The sequence below is a fragment of the Oncorhynchus mykiss genome, chromosome 4 (genome assembly GCF_013265735.2).
Source record: "Oncorhynchus mykiss isolate Arlee chromosome 4, USDA_OmykA_1.1, whole genome shotgun sequence".
Lineage (NCBI taxonomy): Eukaryota > Metazoa > Chordata > Actinopteri > Salmoniformes > Salmonidae > Oncorhynchus > Oncorhynchus mykiss.
The window spans coordinates 27,828,373-27,853,561 of record NC_048568.1 but is presented as its reverse complement, the minus strand read 5'-3'; the positions used below and the strand labels follow the sequence as shown (position 1 = coordinate 27,853,561).

The window sequence follows — 25,189 nt, the reverse complement described above, 5'->3', positions numbered from 1 at the left end:
GCACCAGGAGAAACCGCAGCGTATCATACTGGCACCAGGAGAAACCGCAGCGTATCTTACTGGCACCAGCGGACAGGTGAGTGCACATATTCACTGCCTTTATCATTGGATCAGTATGACTGGAAAGTTTTTGGGGGACAATAACTTCCTCCTACAGGCTAGAAGGACATCATATTTGCGTCTCCCATTTTCATAAGATTAGACTAGATGGTTGCATTCAAGACAAGGTCATTTTACATTGGTCAGTGTCAGCAGAGTAGGCTCCACATTCTTGCCGTATTAAAAAAAGTTGCTTATGTCTCCAGTCATATAAAGTGTAGTAGAATTACATGGAATGTGTTCATAAAAGACCACATTTTTCACATGCAAAGAAAGAAGAAACATCTCTGATTAGGCCTACTCTGTCACTATGTGCTCAGGCATGCATTGTTCAGAACTGTGTTTTGCTAACAGTGATTGAGATATATTAGTCTAAATTATGACTACGCAATCTACTCATGACATTAGAAATAGTAGCCCATCTTAAATTAGTCTGTAAATGTGATGAGAGGCATGCAATCCTTTATCATAAAAAGTTGACATTTTAAGGTGAAAAAAATTGCTTCCCCAAAGTTGAAACTCATGTGGATGTCTGTGGATGTCTATTTGAAGTCGGCCTTGTTGTGACTTGATAGCGTGTACTATGCATTTATTTCACATTCCAGTGTAAGTTCTGATCCACAAGTAAATGAGTCCATTTATGATGAGGTTTAGTAGTGGTTGGCATTGTATATGCTGTTCCACAGACCTTTAAACCTAATATTGCGTGACAATGTCATACCCTATGTTTAGCTGAACTGACACCACCGTTCGCAGGCATTTGGCTGATATCGTTCATTACAATAAGTAGCTTATACTAGAGAAATATGAAGTAAAATTAAATAGGTTTGCTAATATGGATGCTTGTTAATGGGACAATGGACTGCTAGAACCATCAAACTAACAAATTGGTCCATTTATGGTAACCACATTCCATTCAGTCACGAGAGCATTAGTGAGGTCGGGCATTGATGTTGGGCGATTTGGCCTGGCTCGCAGTCGGCGTTCCAAGTCTTCCAAAAGGTGTTTGATGGGGTTGAGGTCAGGGCTCTGTGCAGGCCAGTCAAGTTCTTCCACACCCATCGACAAACCATTTCTGTATGGACCGCGGTTTGTGCACAGAGGCACTGTCATGCTGAAACAGGAAAGGGCCTTTCCCAAACAGTTGCCACAAAGTTGGAAGCACAGAACTCTAGAATGTCATTGTATGCTGTAGCGTTAAGATTGAGCTCCAGAGTGGCACAGCGGTCTAAGGCATTGCATCTCAGTGCTAGAGGCGGCACTACAGACCCTGTAATTGCGACAGACGATTTTTAGGAACTTCAGTACTTGGCGATCCTGTTAGCTAAACTTGTGTGGTTTACCACTTCGCGGTTGTTGCTCCTAGACGTTTCCACTTCACAATAACAGCACTTACAGTTGACCAGGGCAGCTCTAGCAGGGCAAAAATGTGACAAACTGATTAATTCTGCCAATGTTTGTCTATAGAGATTGCATGGCTGTGTGCAAGATTTTATAAACCTGTCAGCAACAGGTGTGGCAGAAATGGCCAAATCCACTGATTTGAAAAGGGTGTACTTTGAAGTAGTGTATATAGGTGTGTTTCAAAAAGCCATCAAGTCTGAGAAAATTCCAACATGATCAAATGTGATTGCACTGGGCTGGACTCTATTCCCAGGGACACTAGAGGATGGAGTCTCGTACTGGGCTTACTTATTAAAACTCCTTAATTGCATTTTCCCCTTTAGTGCATCCTTTGTGGCCACTGCATTTAAACAAATGACAGGGGCTCTCCACCTGCCTTTCGGTTACTGGCCCAACACTAACCACTTGGCTACCTGCCGTGTGTGTGTGTGTGTGTGTGTGTGTGTGTGTGTGTGTGTGTGTGTGTGTGTGTGCGCGCGCACGCGCAAGTAAATCTACATTTAACTGAGTAGCAAGCCGTTAGAAATGACCTTCTTTGGTTTAGTGGGCGCACAGATTTACAGTATCCCAGGGAGATTCATTTGAATTGATTGGTTGTCGGGTCCTCAGTCTCTAGGCTTCCATCGCTATGGCTTTCAATTATTGCCACAGCATAGTTATTCCATTGTGACAGACACAGAGGGAACTTCAGTTTTTCCCACAGCGTGGGAATTATTCATAAGCCTGAATCCATACATACAACTTTTACTTTCACGTAAGCACCAACACAGCCCGCGTGTTTAAATAATGTATGCTATTTTAATTGATTTGACAATACTTTTTTCGCAAGTCTTCAACTGTGTGGGATTGTGTGTGTGAGACTGTGTGCACATGGCCCCTGCTTCTCAGGGTGTGTGGGTAGTAATGTAGTGTAGTGTGTGAAGTGCTTTTTCCTTTTATCTGGCTACACTGGCAGTAACAGTGGTGCAGAGGATGAGGTTGAGATAAAAATGGATTGAAATGGGCCACTGAGAAACAAAAACACATTCTCATGCAGATGCAGCTTTGCAGAGAGAAACAGCAGAGATACTAAGCTGGGGCGATGATCGTTTTAGGGGGTTCTGTCACACTGTGCATATGATTTCAAGTTGAGTGACGAAAGAAAACCAATTCCAAGTTGTCACTGCCTTGGAGCACTTTCATAAATCATAATGAATAAGACTCATATCTACTACATCTAATTACTTTTGTCACAGTCAAATGTATCAGATGAATAGCTGGGATTTAAATTCTCCTGTGTCATCGTACATGGGTAAAGTGTTAAGTGAATGGAAACAGCAGCAGAAGATAGTACTGATAATTGTTGGTGTGTGACTGTGACTAAACAATGTTTAGGTTGGTTAGAGACAAGACAGAGCTAGTCTTCACTAGATAAGCCTTGCATGCCACTATGTTGCATAGCTGCAGCGTACTAATAATGTAAGTCTGAGAAACTGACAAGCTAGGCACATCCCCGGTTGGATCTACAAGCTAGGCACATCCCCGGTTGGATCTACAAGCTAGGCACATCCCCGGTTGGATCTACAAGCTAGGCACATCCCCGGTTGGATCTACAAGCTAGGCACATCCCCGGTTGGATCTACAAGCTAGGCACATCCCCGGTTGGATCTACAAGCTAGGCACATCCCCGGTTGGATCTACAAGCTAGGCACATCCCTGGTGTGATCTACAAGCTAGGCACATCCCTGGTGTGATCTACCAGCTAGGCACATCCCCGGTGTGATCTACAAGCTAGGCACATCCCCGGTGTGATCTACAAGCTAGGCACATCCCCGGTGTGATCTACAAGCTAGGCACATCCCCGGTTGGATCTACAAGCTAGGCACATCCCCGGTTGGATCTACAAGCTAGGCACATCCCTGGTGTGATCTACAAGCTAGGCACATCCCTGGTGTGATCTACAAGCTAGGCACATCCCCGGTTGGATCTACAAGCTAGGCACATCCCTGGTTGGATCTACAAGCTAGGCACATCCCCGGTTGGATCTACAAGCTAGGCACATCCCCGGTTGGATCTACAAGCTAGGCACATCCCCGGATCTACAAGCTAGGCACATCCCTGGATCTACAAGTCCTCACATCCCTGGATCTACAAGCTAGGCACATCCCTGGATCTACAAGCTAGGCACATCCCTGGATCTACAAGCTAGGCACATCCCTGGATCTACAAGCTAGGCACATCCCTGGATCTACAAGCTAGGCACATCCCTGGATCTACAAGCTAGGCACATCCCTGGATCTACAAGCTAGGCACATCCCTGGATCTACAAGTCCTCACATCCCTGGATCTACAAGCTAGCTACAAGCTACAAACAATATGGGTCCCAAATGGCACCCTATTCCCTTCATAGTGCATTACTTTTGACCAGAGCCTATAGGGCCCTGGTCAAAAGTAGTGCACTATGAAGGGAATAGGGTGCAAGTAGGGCATAGCCAAAACCTTAATCCCTCCATGTGTACCTGAGGGGTCCTTGTCAGGGTTGTACTCCAGGGCATTGCTGCAGATCAGGTCTATGTCCACCAGGAAGTCATTAGCCGTCAGGTATTTATGGGTGTCTATCTTTGTCATGACAGTAGACAGATCCATGGGCTGACGGATCACCTCCAGGTAGTCTGACACCTAAAAGGAGTCACAGTCCTCACAATTTAAAGTGGTGCTATTGACTCCATTTAAATCAAAAGAGAAATTGGTTCAGCAGTGTCAATTCACTACAATCAGTGCAACACTCAAATGGAGACAAGAGGTGAGAGGGGCAGAAAGGACTCAATTCAAAAAGCAACTTTCCTAGGGTGGCACACGCCCATCTTTCTATTACTATCTACTGAGTTATGCTACCATATCTACAACAACAAGCCATCTATGTGTTGTTGCCCACCTCCTCAATGTCGACAGGTTTGCTGAAGATGTTGAAGCGTTTGTCTACGGCAAGGCGCCTGGTGACGTCCCTGAGGAACAGACGCAGCTCTCTCAGAGTGTTCTCCTCCTGGTCAGCCAGACGACGCTGCTCCTCGGGGGAGAGAACCCTGGCGTCCAGGGTCTCTGCTACCGGTAGCACCTCCTCACACTGCAGAGCTAGAGAGAGAGGGGGGGGGGGGGGGTTAGAGAGTGGGTCCCCCTTCAGATCTTCTACTCTCAGCTGATCCATGGGGGAAAGCTGAGGTGAGACACAGAGGCGAGGGGGGAACACAGCATTGATTTCTTTCTAAACACATCATCATCCCATCAGCAACCACCCTGAACCACCAAGTCTCTGGCCCACAGAGTGATAAATGTGATGAATTCCAAATCAACCTCTAACCCCTGTAGATGTGAAATGATTGGGAAGGAAGAGTGGGAAAAGGAGAAGGATTGGACAACAATATGGCAGTTGTCTGCCATTCTGAAACTGAAAATCCTACCCGGCCTCACCCTCTTCGCCTCAGGCAGTGATAGTCCTGCTTCACTTTAGCATTAGCATCATCTTCCGTCCTGCTTACTAACGATCAACTGTGAATGTAATTATGGGTAATAGTGCTGGGTTTATAGCGGGCTCCCTCTCTCCCCTTGTTTCTCCCCAGTCTCCCTCACACTTCTACAAGCAGCTCCTGATGGAAGTAGGGCTGCTGTTTTATTCAGGGGGAACCCCCGGAGAGGACAGAGTGGGGACCTCACACACACACGTTTTTAGAACACCTACTAATTCAAGGGTTTCTTTATTTTTACTATAACTTTCAAGGCAAAGGGTGACTACTTCTTTGGCTTTATATACACATACACTGCTCAAAAAAATAAAGGGAACACTAAACTAACACATCCTAGATCTAAATGAATGAAATTCTTATTAAATACTTTTTTCTTTACATAGTTGAATGTGCTTACAACACAAATCTCGCAAAAATTATCAATGGAAATCAAAATTATCAACCCATGGAGGTCTGGATTTGGAGTCACACTCAAAATAAAAGTGAAAAACCACACTACAGGCTGATCCAAATTTGATGTAATGTCCTTACAACAAGTCAAAATGAGGCTCAGTAGTGTGTGTGGCCTCCACGTAACCTGTATGACCTCCCTCCTACGCCTGGGCATGCTCGAGATGAGGTGGCGGATGGTCTCCTGAGGGATCTCCTCCCAGACCTGGACTAAAGCATCCGCCAACTCCTGGACAGTCTGTGGGGCAACGTGGCGTTGGTGGATGGAGCGAGACATGATGTCCCAGATATGCTCAATTGGATTCAGGTCTGGGGAACGGGTGGGCCAGTCCATAGCATCAATGCCTTCCTCTTGCAGGAACTGCTGACACACTCCAGCCACATGAGGTTTAGCATTGTTTTGCATTAGGAGGAACCCAGGGCCAACCGCACCAGCATATGGTCTCACAAGGGGTCTGAGCATCTCATCTCGGTACCTAATGGCAGTCAGGCTACCTCTGGCGAGCACATGGAGGGCTGTGCGGCCCCCCAAAGAAATGCCACCCCACACCATGAATGACCCACCGCCAAACCGGTCATGCTGGAGGATGTTGCAGGCAGCAGAACGTTCTCCACGGCGTCTCCAGACTGTCACGTCTGTCACGTGCTCAGTGTGAACCTGCTTTCATCTGTGAAGAGCACAGTGGCGAATTAGCCAATCTTGGTGTCCTCTGGCAAATGCCAAACGTCCTGCACGGTGTTGGGCTGTAAGCACAACCCCCACCTGTGGATGTTGGGCCCTCATACCACCCTCATGGTGTCGGTTTCTGACCGTTTGAGCAGACACATGTACATTTGTGGCTTGCTGGAGGTCATTTTGCAGGGCTCTGGCAGTGCGGTCCTGCTGCTGGGTTGTTGCCCTCCTACGGCCTCCTCCACGTCTCCTGATGTACTGGCCTGTCTCCTGGTAGCGCCTCCATGCTCTGGAAACTACGCTGACAGACACAGCAAACCTTCTTGCCACAGCTCGCATTGATGTGCCATCCTGGATGAGCTGTACTACCTGAGCCACTTGTGTGGGTTGTAGACTCCGTCTCCTGCTACCACTAGAGTGAAAGCTCCGCCAGCATTCAAAAGTGACCAAAACATCAGCCAGGAAGCATAGGAACTGAGAAGTGGTTTGTGGTCACCACCTGCAGAACCACTCCTTTATTGGGGGTGTCTTGCTAATTGCCTATAATTTCCACCTGTTGTCTATTCCATTTGCACAACAGCATGTGAAATGTATTGTCAATCAGTGTTGCTTCCTAAGTGGACAGTTTGATTTCACAGAAGTGTGATTGACTTGGAGTTACATTGTGTGGTTTAAGTGTTCCCTTTATTTTTTTGAGTGGTGTATATATATAGTAGAATAGTGAAAACATCAAAACTATGTTGCTACTTTTAGTAACAAAAAAAAGTAGCCACCCTTTGCTTGGCGGCTTTGCACACTCTTGGCATTCTCTCAACCAGCTTCACCTGGAATGCTTTTCAAATAGTCTTGGAGTTCACACATATGCTGAGCACTTGTTGGCTGCTTTTCCTTCACTGTGCAGTCCGTCTCATTCTAAACCATCTCAATAGTGGTTTCTTTGCAGCAATTCGACCATGAAGGTCTGATTCACGCAGTCTCCTCTGAACAGCTCCTCTGAAACGTTGAGATGTGTCTGTTACTTGAACTCTGAATCATTTATTTGGGCTGCAATTCAACTCTAATGAACATATCCTCTGCAGCAGAGGTAAGTCTGGGTTTTCCTTTCGTGTGGCGGTCCTCATGAGAGCCAGTTTCATCATAGCACTTGATGGTTTTTGCGACTGCACTTGAAGAAACTTTCAAAGTTTCTGAAATTTTCCGTATTGAATTACCTTCATGTCTTAAAGTAATGATGGACTGTTGTTTCTCTTCGCTTATTTGAGCTGTTCTTTCCATAATATGGACTTGGTCTTTTACCAAATAGGGCTATCTTCTGTATCCCCCCCCCCTACCTTGTCACAACACAATTGATTGGCTGAAACGCATTAAGGAAAGGAATTCCACAAATTAACTTTTAACAAGGCACACCTGTTAACTGAAATGCATTCCAGATAACTACCTCATAAAGCTGGTTCAGAGAATGCCAAGAGTGTGCAAAGCTGTCATCAAGGCAAAGAGTCAGACTGCAGAGAAGGAAAAGCAGCCAACAAGTGCTCAGCATGTGGGAACTGCTTCAAGACTGTAGGAAAAAAACATTCCAGGTGAAGCTGGTTAAGAGAACGTCAAGCGTGTGGGTAAGTGTGTGTTTGTACGTGTGGGACCCCTGCTTTGCATCAATGAGGATGCTGCGATCGGCGCTGCTTTATTTCCATTTGAAAGCCACGGTGTACAACTCTTTTAAACTGAGAAGGAACAGAGGACAAAAAGGGAGGCTGGAGGAGAGTATAGGGATGTTAATGGTAGGGGAGGTTGGGGAGTGTCGTAGAGGGAGATGTGAGAGAGATGGGAGTACTACAGGTGCTGTTACGACTAGTCAGCCCTCCTGTTACATTCTTACTAGGCCATAGAATGTATATTTTCCACGTGAAGGAAAAATTAAAGGACTCAAGAGCACAAAGAGAAATTTAGCTGTACAGTGGTTTGAGCAATGTGTGCGTCAGGAGAGAGGAAACGGAAAGACAAGATGAAAGATTCAGAAGGTACACTGAAATTCACATTCCAATTTGGTTGACTTTGGGAAATAACTAGAATTTAAATGGAATTGACCCAACCCTGGTGTGTGTGTGTGTGTGTGTGTAATAACCTGTAAGTCTCTGCGTGTGTGAATGCATAGTACCTGTATGTCTCCTGGGTAGCGATGCTCTAGCAGCCTGTACCAGTAGCAGGTCAGTGAAGAACCTTCGTCTGTCCTCCTCTCCAGGTGGAGACAGACTGACCACCTCTCCGTACGTCCTCTGGAACATCAACTTCACCTGGGAGAGACAACAACATCTCCACTGTAGAAACAGCTCAGTTCCACTATATCCAATGGATTTGTGCCTGGTGTATGGGATCAGAATATTTGTATTGGATTTGTCCAGACTTGGTGTTGAGGGAAAAGCCAATGTAATATTGAAGACAATTGTTTTGAAGTGTCAAGGTCAGTAACAGAAGACAGATGATGAATGAATAAAAGGTGGTAGGACAGTGCCTCCAACCCATTAAACAAAAGCTTGCCCACGCTGTCATAAACTTAAGTTGGGAGCACGTACTGTACATAGCAATGTGTGGGTTCTTCTCTTTATCTGTAAAATAATATCACAGTAATATATGATCCTGCTTCATTCACCACCTGTTGCCTTGTTACTGTTGAGCCACTCACTTTCTACAACTTTACTTTTCAAAGCTCAAAGATTAAATTAGCGGTTCCCAAAGGAGCTACACAAAGCCGGGATGGAGCAAACATCAATATTATGCCACAATGAGAAACGCTGAATTTCAGATAAAGGATAAACACAAAGATGTGTTCCATGAAGAGGATCGATGGGGTTTTTGATATTGACCGTCAATGTTAGCTTGTCAGTCTGTCTAGCTGCTACAACAAGACCACGGGTGGGTGGGTGTGTGTTAGACAAGTTCAATCTTCGTCTCTCCCGAGCCCGTACGGGAGTTGTAGCGATGAGACAAGATAGTAGCTACTAAAAAAACAATTGGATACCACGAAAATTTGGGAGAAAAGGGGGTAAAATGTATTTTAAAAATAAATAAATAAATAGAAAAAATCTATTGCTTACCCAATAAAAAATGCACTAAATCACCAATTTGGCACATCATTGCTCATGTTATATTTAACAAAATTACAGACAGTAGCCTGCAAGTAGCAACATAGAAATCAATTGATTGAACATCAAATGTCTTCAATATGATTGAAATAGGCCTATAGCCTTCTGTTTATATTTTAATGCAGTAATCTCAATTCTAATTTGAAGCATCTTTTTTATATGTTGCTTGTTGATATCAATTGCAAAGACATGGGCAACATTGTATTTGTAGTCCACTTCGTTCTCAAGTTATTGGCAGTTACAGAGAGATTCTCTGTAACAGAGATATTCTCACACAATTCTGTGTGTATAAAGTGACAAGGAGGACAAAACAAATATCTAACGACCCACTTAGATGTTCTACGAGTGGTCTGAGGCAGGCGTTAGATTCCGAATGTTTTCTAGTGCAACGTTAATAACGATGGTTTTGGGAAACAGCTTGGAGATTTAACTATGTTCCTACGAAGGTTCTAACAATGAACTTCGCCTTAAGATGCTTTTGGGGAAACCGGGCCCTGGACTTGTCTTGTAAAACACTTTTGCTGTGTGCTTTTAGTTTCTGTCTGGTTCTGCTTCAGCTAGTTTAAGTCAATGTCTAGTGTTTGTTAATGCTTATACTAACTGGCATCAGGGCAACAACTTCATGTTTTATGCTTTATTCAAGTTGTCCTAACTTGTCCATTTTAGTCTTCAACCTTCTGTCTGTTACCTGGAGTTGAATGTTGAGTAGGTAGTTAGAGAGAGAAGCCCACATCCCGGCTCCATTGGTGTGTACATGTCTCAGTCAACCCATCAGAAGATGTGTTGTTTTTAGGAATGCAGTATTCATGAGTTGGGATCAGAGGCTTTAGGAGAAATCAAATTCTTTGTACTAGTACTTCATAGTGGGTTTGGGAAGATTAGTAAATATACTGACTCAACAAGACTAACAGTACAGACAGACAACTACTGGGCCAAAAGGTAATGACCCTTCAGTGGTCAGCTTAAGTTACCAACCTGGTGTTGAAAGCCAGTCAGCCAACTGATCTAAAGCCTAGGCGTTAATGAGTCTTCAGGAATTAGTTAACCGACAGTATAGTACACAACCCTAGACTTCCATGTCGAGAATGTGTTTTAAAGAGCTTGACATCCAATCACTGTGCAGAACACCCTGAGAGGGTGGGCTTACACAGCTTCTATTCCACAGCCTGCTGTTCACCTCCTAACATATCTTCCCTGTCTCTCAGATTCATTCCCTCTTTCTTTCTCTTTGACAAGTTTGTTTTCTCTTTCTCTCTCCCTCTTCTCCTTTCTTTCCCCATCTCTTGGCCAGAGACTCCTTGGTGGGGGATGGAGAAAGTGAGGGATGGAAGAGAAAGGAAGAGGGAGGTAGAGAGAAAGGGATGGACAGAGGTGTGTTAGGGAGAAAGACAGTAGGGGAGCTTCTGTCTGCAGAACACACAAGGTAATGATTTTACTCCAGCCTGCCCAAGGAAGGCCGTGGAGTACGCAGGGATGTGTGGAGGGAGAGAGGAGAAAGGGATGAACAGAGGAGGGATGGAGAGAGAGAAGAGGTCTACCTGGCTGAGGATCAGTGGCACACAGCAGCCAAGCCTCTGCTGCTCTGGAAGAATAACAATTCCTTTGGTCTGCTAAAATAAAAAAATGCTCTCTCTCTCTCTCCCTCTGCTCCTCCAGCTCTCTCCCCCTCTGCTCCTCCAGCTCTCTCCCCGCTCACTTCTCTCCCCCTCCACCCCTTTTCTGTAGTGAACAAGACAGAGCTGCCACTCAAGAGAGACATGAATTGATCGATAAACACATTTTAAAAAGAGAAATGAACAATACAGTTGGAGAGGAATTGATTAGGTATCGTGGAGTGTGTGGGCGCGTTTCTGTGTTCAAATGTTCCATTGAATTGCAGCTTGATTATGGCCTCAGCACCAGCTAAAAGACAAGCAGAAAAACGGAGGGGGATTATCTTCCCCTCTCATTACTAGTCGGGATACAGCTTGTCAAAGTGACAAAGTAGAATTAAGCATTTTAGCTAACCCTAACCCTTTTCCTAACCTTATTCTCCTAAGTTGCTGCGTAAGTTCTCCGAACCTGCTACGAAAAGTCTATTCTGACATAAACCGTATCCCATCTAAACAAAAAACCCTCTCCCCAATCCAGTATTCATTGTTTTCTAAGAACCCAAAATTGACTCTTGGTTTCACCCTTCATGCCTTCTAAACTAAAGGCTTCAAACAAAGAGACTAAAATAGTGTGCGTGTCTCTGTTGCCATTGTTTTCAATGACAGCTGAGATCTATGGGTGTCTCTCCAGCCTTTACAATAAAGACAGATACATTCTGTACTTCAGAAGCAGCTGCAGCTCATTGAATGGTTTAAAACACGAGTTTAAATCAATGGTGTTGCCACCATTCTTGTATTGGCTGTGCCTGCTGTTCATGGGTTTTGAACACACACATCCACACTACTGCATACTCCTGCCAGCTCAGGGTGGGGGACTAGTGTGTGTGTGTGTGTGTGTGTGTGTGTTGGGGACATGGATGATTCTACGGAAGTGTGACAACGCTGACAGACCACACACTGGAACTCGCTCTGCCTCTGAAGCCCAGCAATGAGTCACTCTGATCAGGCACAAAGATCCCCTACAAGCTCCTTTAACCTCCAACCTTCTCCCACTACCTGCACACTTACCCACCTCTATCCTAGCTTTAAGGCACTCTTTCAGCCTCAGACACCCCACCCAGCCCCTAACTACCCACCCCCAGAAACAACCATCACCAACTCATCCAGTCCTACGCCTAGCTGCAGCCCAGATGCTGTTTACGTGGGTATGGATTCCAGACATGTGCTGGGGAGACTGGCAGCTGGGACCACCTGCCTTCCCCCTCTGTTGCACTCTCCCTGCCCATCACACTCTCCCTCTTCCAGACTGGTACTGTAAGAGTGGTGGTGGTGTTGTGTAGGGACAAAAACCCCTGTCAAAGAGAAGTGCTGTGAGGATAGCTGTCACCAATGTGTGCCAGAACATACCCCATGGAAGGACAGACTAAATTTCAAACTTCAGCAGACCTCATCTGTACCAACCAACCAGACAGACACACAGACAGACACACACCCTAACCCAAATCTAAAATCAGTACATTTAGATTTTTACATCAACAAATAACCTTAAATGAATTACATGTTCATCTCTCTTATCAAAATTAAGAGAAACAAATAGATTTAGTCAAGTAGTTTTTTCCAAAGTGCCTTTCCCAAAACGTATGTATATTGTCCCAAACCATACTCATTTTTTGTTTTTATTGTCCCCACTGCAATCGCGACCCCGACAAAAAATACCAGTTGTGTGGTCCCCCCAATGGTTAGTTACAGGTTTTATGTGAGTGAGTGAGGAAGAGTGAGAGAATAGGAGGAAACCAGAGACAGATAGAAAACCCATCTATCCAACAGACCAGGTTCCCCCAATGCTAATGAGTCGACCATAGTGAGACAAACACTTCCCCCTGCAACACCCCGCGTAGAGCAGGAGGGCATGTAGGGCCAACTGCTGAGAGCTCTAGACAGCATGTACCAAGGGGTGAAGCTTTGAGCTGCCAACCCCCAGATGTAATTATATACATACAGTTGAAGTTGGAAGTTTACATAAACTCAGGTTGGAATCATTAAAACTCATTTTTTAACCACTACACAAATTTCTTCTTAACAAACTATAGTTTTGGCAAGTCGGTTAGGACATACTTTGTGCATGACAAGTACTTTTTCCAACAATTGTTTACAGACAAATTATTCCACTTAATCACAATTCCAGTGGGTCAGAACTTTACAAACACTAAGTTGACTGTGCCTTTAAACAGCTTGGACAATTACAGAAAATTATAGCATGGCTTTTGATAGGCTAATTGACATTTGAGTCAATTGGAGGTGTACCTGTAGATGTATTTCAAGGCCTACCTTCAAACTCAGTGCCTCTTTGCTTGACATCATGGGAAAATCAAAAGAAATCAGCCAAGACCCCAGACATTTTTTTTAGACCTCCACAAGTCTGGTTCATCCAAACGCCTGAAGGTAACACGTTCATCTGTACTAACAATAGTACGCAAGTATAAACACCATGGGACCACACAGCCGTCATACCACTCAGGAAGGAGATGCGTTCTGTCTCCTAGAGAAGAACGAAAAGTGCAAATCAATCCTAAAACAACAGTAAAGGACCTTGTGAAGATGCTGGAGGAAACGGGTATAAAAGTATCTATATCCACAGTAGAACGAGTCCTATATTGACATAACCTGAAAGTCCGCTCAGCAAGGAAGAAGCCACTGCTCCAGAAACGCAATTAAAAAAGCCAGACTACGGTTTACAACTACACATGGGGACAAAGACTGTACTTTTTGGAGAAATGTCCTCTGGTCTGATGAAACAAAAATAGAACTGTTTGGCAATAATAACCATCACTTTGTTTGGAGGAAAAAGGGGGAGGCTTGCAACCTGAAGAACACCATCCCAACCGTGAAGCACGGGGGTGGCAGCATCATGTTGTGGGGGTGCTTTGCTGCAGGGGGGACTGGTGCACTTCACAAAATAGATAGCATCATGAGGCAGGAAAATGTGGATATATTGAAGCAACATCTCAAGACATCAGTCAGGAAGTTAAAGCTTGGTCGTAAATGGGTCTTCCAAATGTACAATGATCCCAAGCGTACTTCCAAAGTTGTGGCAAAATGGCTTAAGGACAACAACAAAGTCAAGGTATTGGAGTGGCCATCACAAAGCCCTGACCTCAATCCTATAGAAAATTTGTGGGCAGAGCTGAAAAGGTGTGTGTGAGCAAGGAGGCCTACAAACCTGACTCAGTTACACCAGCTCTGTCAGGAGGAATGGGCCAACATTCACCCAACTTATTGTGGGAAGCTTGTGGAAGGTTACTCAAAACGTTTGATCCAAGTTAAACAATTTAAAGGCAATGCTACCAAATAATAATTGAGTGTATGTAAACTTCTGACCCACTGGGAATGTGATGAAAGAAATAAAAGCTGAACTAAATCATTCTCTCTACTATTATTCTGACATTTCACATTCTTAAAATGAAGTGGTAATCCTAAAACCGAACCGAAACCGGGTGCACACGTTCGCCATCGAGCATACATTTATTTTGTCACCCTACACCAAACGCGATCACAACACGCAGGTTAAAATAACAAAACAAACTCTGAACCAATGACATTAATTTGGGGACAGGTCAAAAAGCATTGAACATGTATGGCAATTTATCTAGTTAGCTTGCACTTGCTAGCTAATGTGTCCTATTTAGCTAGCTTGCTGTTTCTAGCTAATTTGTCCTGGGATATAAACATTGAGTTGTTATTTTACCTGAAATGCACAAGGTCCTCTACTCCGACAATTAATCCACACATAAAACGGCCAAACGAATTGTTTCTAGTCATCTCTCCTCCTTCCAGGCTTTTTCATCTTTGAATGTATATTGTGATTGGCATCTACATTTTTACCACGACAACCGGCAAAGCATTTCGTCTTTCAATCACCCACCTGGGTATAACCAATGAGGAGATGGCACATGGGTACCTGCTTCTATAAACCAATGAGGAGATGGGAGAGGCAGGACTTTCAGCGCGATCTGCGTCAGAAATAGAAAGGACTTCTATTTTATCCCTTGGCGCAGCAGACGCTCGTTGGCACGAGCAGTGTGGGTGCAGTAACTGAAGAACATCGATTTCTACATTTAGTTTGCGACGTGTCCAGTCTGGTCAGCATGTAACTGACTGAAGACAGGGAATCTTAACAAGAATCAAATGTCAAGAATTGTGAAAAACTGAGTTTAAATGTATTTGGCTAAGGTGTATGTAAACTTCCGACTTTAACTGTATATATCCTTTTGTTGTTTGACTAGCAAGAAGATCTCTCTCTCATGAGTGAATGTAAATTGTCTGGTGGCGATTATATGAATTGTTCGGCAGTCTAATGGTTTGGGGGTAGAAGCTGTTGAGGAGCCTTTTGGTCCTAAACTTGGCGCTCCAGTACCGCTTGCCGTGCGGTAGCAGAGAAAACAGGATGACAGAGAGACGGAGATAACGAGATTGGGGGAAAGCGAGTGGTGAAGTGAAAATATGATGAACACTAAGTGTGTGTATATGTGTGTGTGCAAGGAACAATGTGGTGCCGAGCAGTATTTTAATTTAACGGACATTTTGGAAATGTTTCTGACCCATTGGGTGCGTAACCTGATTAGGGCGTCCACCCACAGTGCTCAGAATGACAGAAATCACATTTAGATTATGGTAATTCATCTTAACAGAGCATGCAACTTGAGGATGTAACGATGTGCATCTTTCTTAGCAAATTCCGATGCGCACTTTGAAGATGTTAGAAAAACTGCATTTACTTTTCCTCAGCCAACAACATGGGTAACGAAGAGCAAAATCACTAGCCCAAGTCAATCAACCATCCCCATAGTATTCTATTGGTTAGCTTGTCGTTTTGGGCGAATAAGAAATTGACTATTTGAAACAGACTCCAGGACATATTTTACACACACACATTTTTTTTTTAAAGCAATGAAGCTGATGCAACATAAATGTTTAGCTTAAAATGATAAATTATTTCTTCACATTATAAGCACAGCAATGCACACAATGCAAATGTTGGTCCGTAATGCAATTAGCAGGAAAACAGCATTGTCAAAAGCACACTGCACATGCCAGTGACAGAGATCAAAATATCCATTAAATCTAGAAAGAGGGGAGAGCTAAAGATGCAACAACTAATACGACTTGCTAATGACTAGGGTTGTGCCTTTGGCTACTGGACAATGAAAGAAATAGGCTAGGCCTACTGGTTTCAAATTGCAAATGGAAGTGTTTATAAAATAATTGGTTGGACATTTGGCTAGGCTACTTTGAAGCAAGGTAAGACATGCCTCACAATATGAAGGGAAACGTTCAGGTTTCAAATAATCAAGTATATGTCTTCAAAATGCTTACTGCCTCCAGGCCAGTGCAGTGGTGTGACGTGCTGTGACGTGCTGTGACGTGCTGTGACGTGGTGTGTGACGTGGTGTGTGACGTGGTGTGTGACGTGGTGTGTGACGTGGTGTGTGACGTGGTGTGTGACGTGGTGTGTGACGTGGTGTGTGACGTGGTGTGTGACGTGGTGTGTGACGTGGTGTGTGACGTGGTGTGTGACGTGGTGTGTGACGTGGTGTGTGACGTGGTGTGTGACGTGGTGTGTGACGTGGTGTGTGACGTGGTGTGTGACGCGCTGTGTGACGTGGTGTGACGCGCTGAAGCCTATATGCACTTGAATGGCGAATGGGAAGCATGTTTCAAATTACCAGTTGAAAAATAAAAATAGCTATTTTCAAATTGTGGCCTTCAAAGAAAACTTTAAGACGCTATTGCATTTAGAATTGCTACGCAATGATTGGGCTTATAAAAGCACGTCTCACTCCAGCAGCAACTACTAAACTGTTACAGAACCGTAGCAGTAGCTCTCACACCGTCTGACAGATGTTTCGCTTACAGGTTCTGTATCTGTATGCTGTGCGCGTGTGATAAACATAACTCATTTAAAAATGGCAAAAAAAGGCCCAGACTTTCACCGTTTAAACGATCAACTCCAAACCAACGTTGAGATGTTCAGACTGCCCCGGTTTAGATTGCTTGTAAAAGGATTTGATATGTATACTTCTTGAACAAACAATTTTAAATCCTTCTCCTTTTAATATCTTCTATTCATTAGATACACTACATGACCAGAAGTATGTGGACACGTGTTCATCGAACATCTCACTCCAAAATCATGGGCATTAATATGGAGTTGGTCCCCCCCTTTGCTGCTATAACAGCCTCCACTTTTCTGGGAAGGCTTTCCGCTAGATGTTGGAACATTGCTGCTATAACAGCCTCCACTCTTCTGGGAAGGCTTTCCACTAGATGTTGGAACATTGCTGCTATAACAGCCTCCACTCTTCTGGGAAGGCTTTCCACTAGATGTTGGAACATTGCTGCTATAACAGCCTCCACTCTTCTGGGAAGGCTTTCCACTAGATGTTGGTACATTACTGCTATAACAGCCTCCACTCTTCTGGGAAGGCTTTCCACTAGATGTCGGTACATTACTGCTATAACAGCCTCCACTCTTCTGGGAAGGCTTTCCACTAGATGTTGGTACATTACTGCTATAACAGCCTCCACTCTTCTGGGAAGGCTTTCCACTAGATGTTGGTACATTACTGCTATAACAGCCTCCACTCTTCTGGGAAGGCTTTCCACTAGATGTTGGTACATTACTGCTATAACAGCCTCCACTCTTCTGGGAAGGCTTTCCACTAGATGTTGGTACATTACTGCTATAACAGCCTCCACTCTTCTGGGAAGGCTTTCCACTAGATGTTGGTACATTACTGCTATAACAGCCTCCACTCTTCTGGGAAGGCTTTCCACTAGATGTTGGTACATTACTGCTATAACAGCCTCCACTCTTCTGGGAAGGCTTTCCACTAGATGTTGGTACATTACTGCTATAACAGCCTCCACTCTTCTGGGAAGGCTTTCCACTAGATGTTGGTACATTACTGCTATAACAGCCTCCACTCTTCTGGGAAGGCTTTCCGCTAGATGTTGGAACATTGCTGCTATAACAGCCTCCACTCTTCTGGGAAGACTTTCCACTAGATGTTGGTACATTACTGCTATAACAGCCTCCACTCTTCTGGGAAGACTTTCCACTAGATGTTGGTACATTACTGCTATAACAGCCTCCACTCTTCTGGGAAGGCTTTCCACTAGATGTCGGTACATTACTGCTATAACAGCCTCCACTCTTCTGGGAAGGCTTTCCACTAGATGTTGGTACATTACTGCTATAACAGCCTCCACTCTTCTGGGAAGGCTTTCCACTAGATGTCAGAACATTGCTGCAGGGACTTGCTACCATTCAGCCACAAGAGCATTAGTGAGGTCGGGCACTGATGTTGGGAATGTTATTTGTCTGTTAGGGTAGGCTAGGCCTTTTTCATTTCACTTGTCTGTAAAGTAAGTAACTTCCATCACTAGGCGACCAGAACTATCAATCCTAGCCTGCAAGCTGCCTGCACGCAGACCCCTCTTTAAAAAAGTATGGTAACGTTTGTTAAATATCACAACTTACCGAGACATTTAGTACAAAGAAAGCAAATATTGCTACCCTACCATAAACAACACTGCAGGACATCAGCCAGCGACGTTTGTTAGTGTCAGGGAAACAATAGAACACTATAACCAGGAGCAGAATTCTACTGTCTGAAAAGGTAGACACTTCTAATGCGGTACTTTAAAAAAAAGTATTGTCTGAAAAGTTATCAATTATTGACATGCTACTGTAGCTGCGTTCTCTCTCTGTAAAGGGTCGCGGTAGACATAATTATATTGCCCGGCCCTAGCGGTGATACATACGCAATAGGACTATTATTCTGCATTATCACTTTTTTTTTAAGTCTGTTTAAAACAGTCAAATGTTTTCCATTGTCACATCCCTAATAACTATATACATTTGCATATTATTCCTCACCAACAGTAACTATTGAACCGTTCAAGCTAGAGAACCCAAAACCAACTTCCACATGTTCAAGATATCCTAACTTAAATTCTTTCAAATATTTATCAAATCATGTAAATTAGCATAAAACAACTCACCAACAGTAACGCAAACCGTTTAAGCTAAAGACACCAAACCAACTTGCTCGTGTTCAAGCTATACTAACTTCAAATTATTAAAAACCTTTATCAACTATAACTACGTACATTTGCATAAATTAGCATTAAATAACTCACCAACAGTAACTATTGAACCGGTCAAGCTAGAGAACCCAAAACCAACTTCCACATGTTCAGGCTGTCATAACTTCACATTCTTAACATGTAAACTATAAACAGTGGTTATTAGCGTAAAACGCAATGGATCAAAAGACCAAAAATAAGAACACAGTGGTAGACATTTTAAATGCTACCACTCTTTAACCATTTCAGCTGCCAACATTAAAACATTAACATTTTCATAAGTATTTCAAAACAAGCACACATTTTCTTTTGGAATGTACTTTTCAATTATGCAATGGGATTTATTTTATTTTTTTCCTGGGCAATTGGCTTGTGCTAGATTTTATTTATCGGCTTTTAATTTTATTTATTTTTTTAAAAATCGGCTAAAAGCCGGCTATTACCGGCTAACAGAAACCCTGGTGTGTTTAGCCTACCTCCTGCGGTAGCTGTGTGTAGCAGGTGTCTGTGGTGGCGAGGATGAGGAGGGGGGTGAAAGAGGGGACGTCCTGGAGCAGAGAGAGAAAGGTGTTCTTTACAGTGTCGCTAACCGAATCCCACCAATCACAGATGTGAGGCATGAACACCACACTGGGCACGCTCCGACGCGCCTCACAGAACACCTGACGGACACACACAACAGCCAAACATCATACATTTGCGATATACATATTTGCGATCTGAGTGTGTGTGTGTGTGTGTTTATATATGTAGAGGGTTGTGTGTTACCTGAGCGCAGGACTCCTCAGGTGTCTTGGCGCTGACAGAGTAGAGTGTGGGCAGGTCTAGACGGTGGACAGACAGCTTGTCCAGGTGGTGTAACACAGCAGGGGCCAGGTGAGAACCCTGTCCCGAGCCGGGGGGACCCGCCAGCAGCAGGCGAGGCCGGTACGACGTGGGCTGGTGGAGAGCTGATCTGGAGGGAGAAGAGAGTGAGAATCAGCTTCTCTTTTTTAAATGTGTCCTAACATTACCAAATAGGCTATCAGTCTCAAGTTGATTGATTAAACTAAAAATTGTTAGAGGACTATAATGTGCATAATCATATTTCAAAATCTTTAAACATATTATCTGATAAAGTACCTCGTAGATTGATGTGAATCTAAGAGAACATTTATCTTCCCTCTCCTGTATTGATGACAGGACTGAAGGATGACTAATGGTTTTAACTTTGCTCATGTCATTCTCCTTGTGGCCACAAGGTGGCATTAAAATGCACTGATACAGTGGGGTGTGTGTGGCTAGGGGTAGAGGTGTGTTGTGTAGTCAGACTCACGTGGTGAAGTGTAGGAAGGGTGTGTGTGCCGTAGAGGGGTGTGTGTGCATCTTAGGGGATCCAGGCTGGAGGTGGTAGATGGAGGGAGCTGCTCCATCCGTCTCCTCTTCACTGAACTCCTCCTCTAGCAGATTGTCAATGTCTAGTAGGAAGGAAGGTCAGGAGGAAATACTGTCAAACAAACTGTGTGCCACCTAAAAATAAATCTGAAAACCCAGATGTGAAAACTCCTTCGCATTGAGTTGATCAGGCTGTAGATTGAGGCCTGCGGAATGTTGTCCCACTCCTCGTCAATGGCTGTGCGAAGTTGCTGGATATTGTCGGGAACTGGAACACGTTGTTGTATATGTCGATCCAGAGCATCCCAAACCTGCTCAATGGGTGACATGTCTGGTGAGTATGCAGGCCATGGAAGAACTGGGACATTTTCCACTTCCAGGAATTATGTACAGATCCTTACAACATGCCGTGCATTATTATGCTGAAACTTGATGCGATGGAGGCGGATGAATTTCACGACAAATGGGCCTCAGGATCTCTGTGCATTCAAATTGCCAACAATAAAATGCAATTGTGTTCATTGTCTTTAGCTTATGCCTGCCTGCCCATACCATAACCCCACCATGGGGCACTCTGTTCACAACATTGACATCAGCAAACCGCTCGCCCACACAACACCATACACGCTGTCTGCCATCTGCCGGGCACAGTGGAAACCGGGATTCATCTGTGAAGAGCACACTTCTCCAGCGTGCCAGTGGCCATCCAAGATAAGTATTCGGCCACTGAAGTCAGTTACGACCCCGAGATGCAGTCAGGTCGAGACCCTGGTAAGGACAACAAGCACGCAGATGAGCTTCCATGAGACCATTTCTGACAGTTTGTGCAGAAATTCTTTGGTTGTGCAAACCCAGTTTCATCAGCTGTCCGGGTAGCTGGTCTCAGACGATCCCACAGGTAAAAAAAAGCCAGATGTGTTTTATAAAATTTCCACAAAAATGTTTAAGTCCTTCCAATTTAAAATAACTCCTATTAACAGCCCATTGAGCAGAAATTACTACAGCAAGGGGGGGAAACTAGAGAAAGCTCTGGTCTTATTAGTAGAGACATGGTTTATTAGGAAGGACGGTGGAGTGGTAAATGGGAAGTTATTAAAAGAAGCATGAGAGATAGTACAACTCCCAGTAGATATGGGGTGAGAGAGAGCAAGAGAAAGTAGGGGGGGAGCAAAATAGGGAGCAAAAGGAGAGACGGACAGAAAGAGCAATCCCCAGACGGGTAGAAAGAGCGATCCCCAGACGGGTAGAAAGAGCGATCCCCAGACGGGTAGAAAGACCGAACCCGTACCTCCTCTACTCTCCCTGTGCTGTGATTCTGCATGGGGGAAGACTCGGAGCAGGACCTCCAGCACTGTGTCCAGTGTGTTGGCCAGTAGGGGGCGTATGTTTGGGGACAGGGCTCGGCCTGGAGGGGCCTGGGCTCTCTGGGAGGCTGGGACGATGGTCCGCAAGGCGCGGCTGAAGTCCCCAGGCCCCAGCACGATGGTACTGATAGAGACAGATAGATCAATAAATGAATACTTGATCCAGAATGGAAATTCAGTGTCAGCAGATCATACAGATTTAGGGGAGAATTCTAACTTCCACTTCATTAAAATTGTGTATTAACCATGCTTTGATGTCAATAGGAGACTACATGGAAATTAAACTTAAGTGGAAGTTAGGATTGGCCACATGCAGACAAGACAATGGATTCCAGTCCATTAATATGGACTTTCAGTTTCCTCCTCTCCATGGATACCTGACATCCAGCTGCAGCTTAACACTGCTGCCGTAGATCTGGGGGTAGCGCCGCCGCAGCGCCGCCAGGGCCGTCTCTGTGCAAAGTGCTTTGATGTCGGCACCGCAGTAACCTGGAGCAAGGGAGTGGTGTCAATGAAAGTACCGAAAAGGAAGTAAACTAAACATCTACACTACCGCTCAAAAGTTTGGGGTCACTTAGAAATGTCCTTGTTTTTGAAAGAAAAGCAAATTGTGTGTCCATTAAAAATAACATCAAATTGATCAGAAATACAGTGTAGACATTGTTAATGTTGTTCATGACTGTTGTAGCTGGAAACGGCTGATGTTTTATGGAATATCTACATAGGCGGACAGAGGCCCATTATCAGCAACAATCACTCCTGTGTTCCAATGGCATGTTGTGTTAGCTAATCCAAGTTTATCATTTTAAAAAGGCTATTTGATCATTAGTAAACCCTTTTGCAATTATGTTAGCACAGCTGAAAACTGTTGTTCTGATTAAAGAAGCAATAAAACTGTCCTTCTTTAATCTGAAGCATCAGCATTTGTGGGTTCGATTACAGGCTCAAAATGGCCAGAAACAAAGACCTTTCTTCTGAAACTTGTCAGTCTATTCTTGTTCTGAGAAATTAAGGCGATTCCATGCGAGAAATGCCCAAGAAACTGAAGATCTCGTACAACGCTGTGTACTACTCCCTTCACAAAAGAACGCAAACTGGCACTAACCAGAATAGAAAGAGTGGGAGGCCCCGGTGCACAACTGAGCAAGAGGACAAGTACATTAGTGTCTAGTTTGAGAAACAGACGCCTCACAAGTCCTCAACTGGCAGCTTCATTAAATAGTACCCGCAAAACACCAGTCTCAACAGCAACCGTGAAGTGGTGACAACGGGATGTTGGCCTTCTAGGCAGAGTTGCAAAGAAAAAGCCATATCTCAGACTGGCCAATAAAAATAAAAGATTAAGATGGGCAAAAGAACACAGACACTGGACAGAGGAATATCGGAAAAAAGTTATGGACAGACTAATCTAAGTTTGAGGTTTTCGGATCACAAAGAAGAACATTCGTGAGACACAGAAAAAAAACAAAAAGATTCTGGAGGACTGCTTGACGCCATCTGTCAAGCATAGTGGAGGCAATGTGATGGTCTGGGGGTGCTTTGGTGGTGGTAAAGTGGGAGATTTGTACAGGGTAAAAGGGATCTTGAAGAAGGAAGGCTATCACACCATTTTGCTGTCACCCTATTGAGCTGTTGTGGGAGCAGCTTGACCGTATGGTATGTAAGAAGTGCCCATCAAGCCAATCCAACTTGTGGGAGGTGCTTCAGGAAGCATGGGGTGAAATATCTTCAGATTACCTGAAAAAATTGACAACTAGAATGCCAAAGGTCTGCAATGCTGTAATTGCTGCAAATGTAGGATTGTTTGACGAAAGCTAAGTTTGAAAGACAACTATTATTTCATTTTTCAAAAATCATTATTTATAAACTTGTCAACATCTTGACTATATTTCCTATTAATTTTGCAACTCATTTCATGTAGGTTTTCATGGAAAACAAGGAAATGTATAAGTGACCCCAAACTTTTGAACAGTAGAGTTCGTAAAAGTTACAAACATTAATAAAACCTAACATAAGTCAATCTCTTACCGACACATTTCTCCGCCAGCTCGTCCACAAACTGCTCAGCCAGTCTGGGGTTCCAGTCCCGAGTGTGGATCTCAAGGATTTGCCTTCGGGCCTAGGAACAGAGAGAAAAAGACAAAGACCGAAAGAAGGAGAGGGGAGAGGGATAGAGAAACATTTAATAAATAACTAAAACCACCCTGCTCACACCACAGTGGGTTTTTGGTCTCTCTGCCAGCTGTCTCCCTCTGTGCGTGTGTACAAAATGTTGACATATGTGTAACCATAAAACATTGTGATGTTATCGCCCCCTATTGGCCAACCCATTTTCATTATTTTTTACTAAAACGACAGATGGGCTATAGTGGGTAATCGAATGCAACTGGACGAATCATGACGAACGATACTGTTGTTGAAAGCCTGGGCAGAGCGTAAGTGCAGGCCAATACTTTTCTAATGGTCCTTTCTGGTGGAGGAGCTTCAGCATAGAGCAGGTTAGAGTGTGTGTGTGGCGCGCTGTGATGGAGCAGAGAAGAATGGGCTGTCTTACCGTAGTGACATCCTTGGCTGGATAGAAGCAGCCGACAGTCTTCACAACTGGATAATAAATTGCTTTATTTGCCTCAAAATAACAGAAAAATAAATAATACTGTTTGTTCTACCTATCGTAAAGCTGTGATTGAGAACAGCCTATGCCTAGGCTGTATAGAATTTAATTATTGTAATCCAATAATTTCAGGACAACACCTTCGTAGGCTAGAATATTTGGCTAATAAACTACAGTTCGTAACTTAAACTTGTCGTAAAGTTAGTATGAGGCCAGGAGGAGGAATGAGCATGGGTTATTAGCCATCTGGTTTTCAGCATGGAGGGATTTTCCCTACCCGCAGGATCACATCTTCCTTAAGATTAAACTTGTCATTAGAAGCTTCTATAGGAAATTGATATTATTTGATGTCTCTCATTATTAGTCTCCTGGTTCCTTACAGTTTTAGGCTTCAAATAACTGAGATGGAACTCCGTTACATTCATTGTTCAACCAGGAGAAAGCCATACATAAAATGAAGTGTAGCCTTCAGTCATAGTCATAGCCTATGGAATGGAGAGAGAAGGGAATATAGGCAAGGTAATATATATATATATATATAAATAAAAAAGGACACACCTTAACTAGTTTTTTAATAGGTTTAGCCTACAGCCTAATCCCCATCCATCTGACAGATCAACATTTTACGCTGCTTTGGTGAAATTCTCCACTCTGACTGTCATTTTCTGTATCACATATTTATTGAAATAGGCTATAGCAAATGGTAATAGGAAAATCAATTACTTAATGTCACTTGTGTGATGCCCTGCGAGACTCTGTTCTTTACTGCAGGGCACCAGCCAAGTTCAAGTAGGCTAAACCATCATCTATCACATCACGATGTCGACAATCATC

General features: G+C 43.9%; 1 protein-coding gene across 3 annotated transcripts in view; it reads right to left on the bottom strand.

The window, feature by feature from the left end:
* The window catches only part of LOC110522440 (ATPase family AAA domain-containing protein 2B), a 161,445-nt gene that overhangs the window by 108,806 nt on the left and 27,450 nt on the right, over nt 1–25,189 (bottom strand). For all 3 annotated transcript variants that reach the window (XM_036976043.1, XM_036976044.1, XM_036976045.1), the window contains 9 exons: nt 23,773–23,863; nt 22,122–22,233; nt 21,669–21,868; nt 20,322–20,463; nt 19,775–19,961; nt 19,483–19,668; nt 8,282–8,417; nt 4,418–4,614; nt 4,002–4,161 (listed from right to left, as the gene is read on the bottom strand). In XM_036976043.1, the coding sequence (XP_036831938.1) occupies nt 4,002–4,161; nt 4,418–4,614; nt 8,282–8,417; nt 19,483–19,668; nt 19,775–19,961; nt 20,322–20,463; nt 21,669–21,868; nt 22,122–22,233; nt 23,773–23,863 (1,411 nt within the window). The remainder of the gene's footprint in view (nt 1–4,001; nt 4,162–4,417; nt 4,615–8,281; nt 8,418–19,482; nt 19,669–19,774; nt 19,962–20,321; nt 20,464–21,668; nt 21,869–22,121; nt 22,234–23,772; nt 23,864–25,189) is intronic.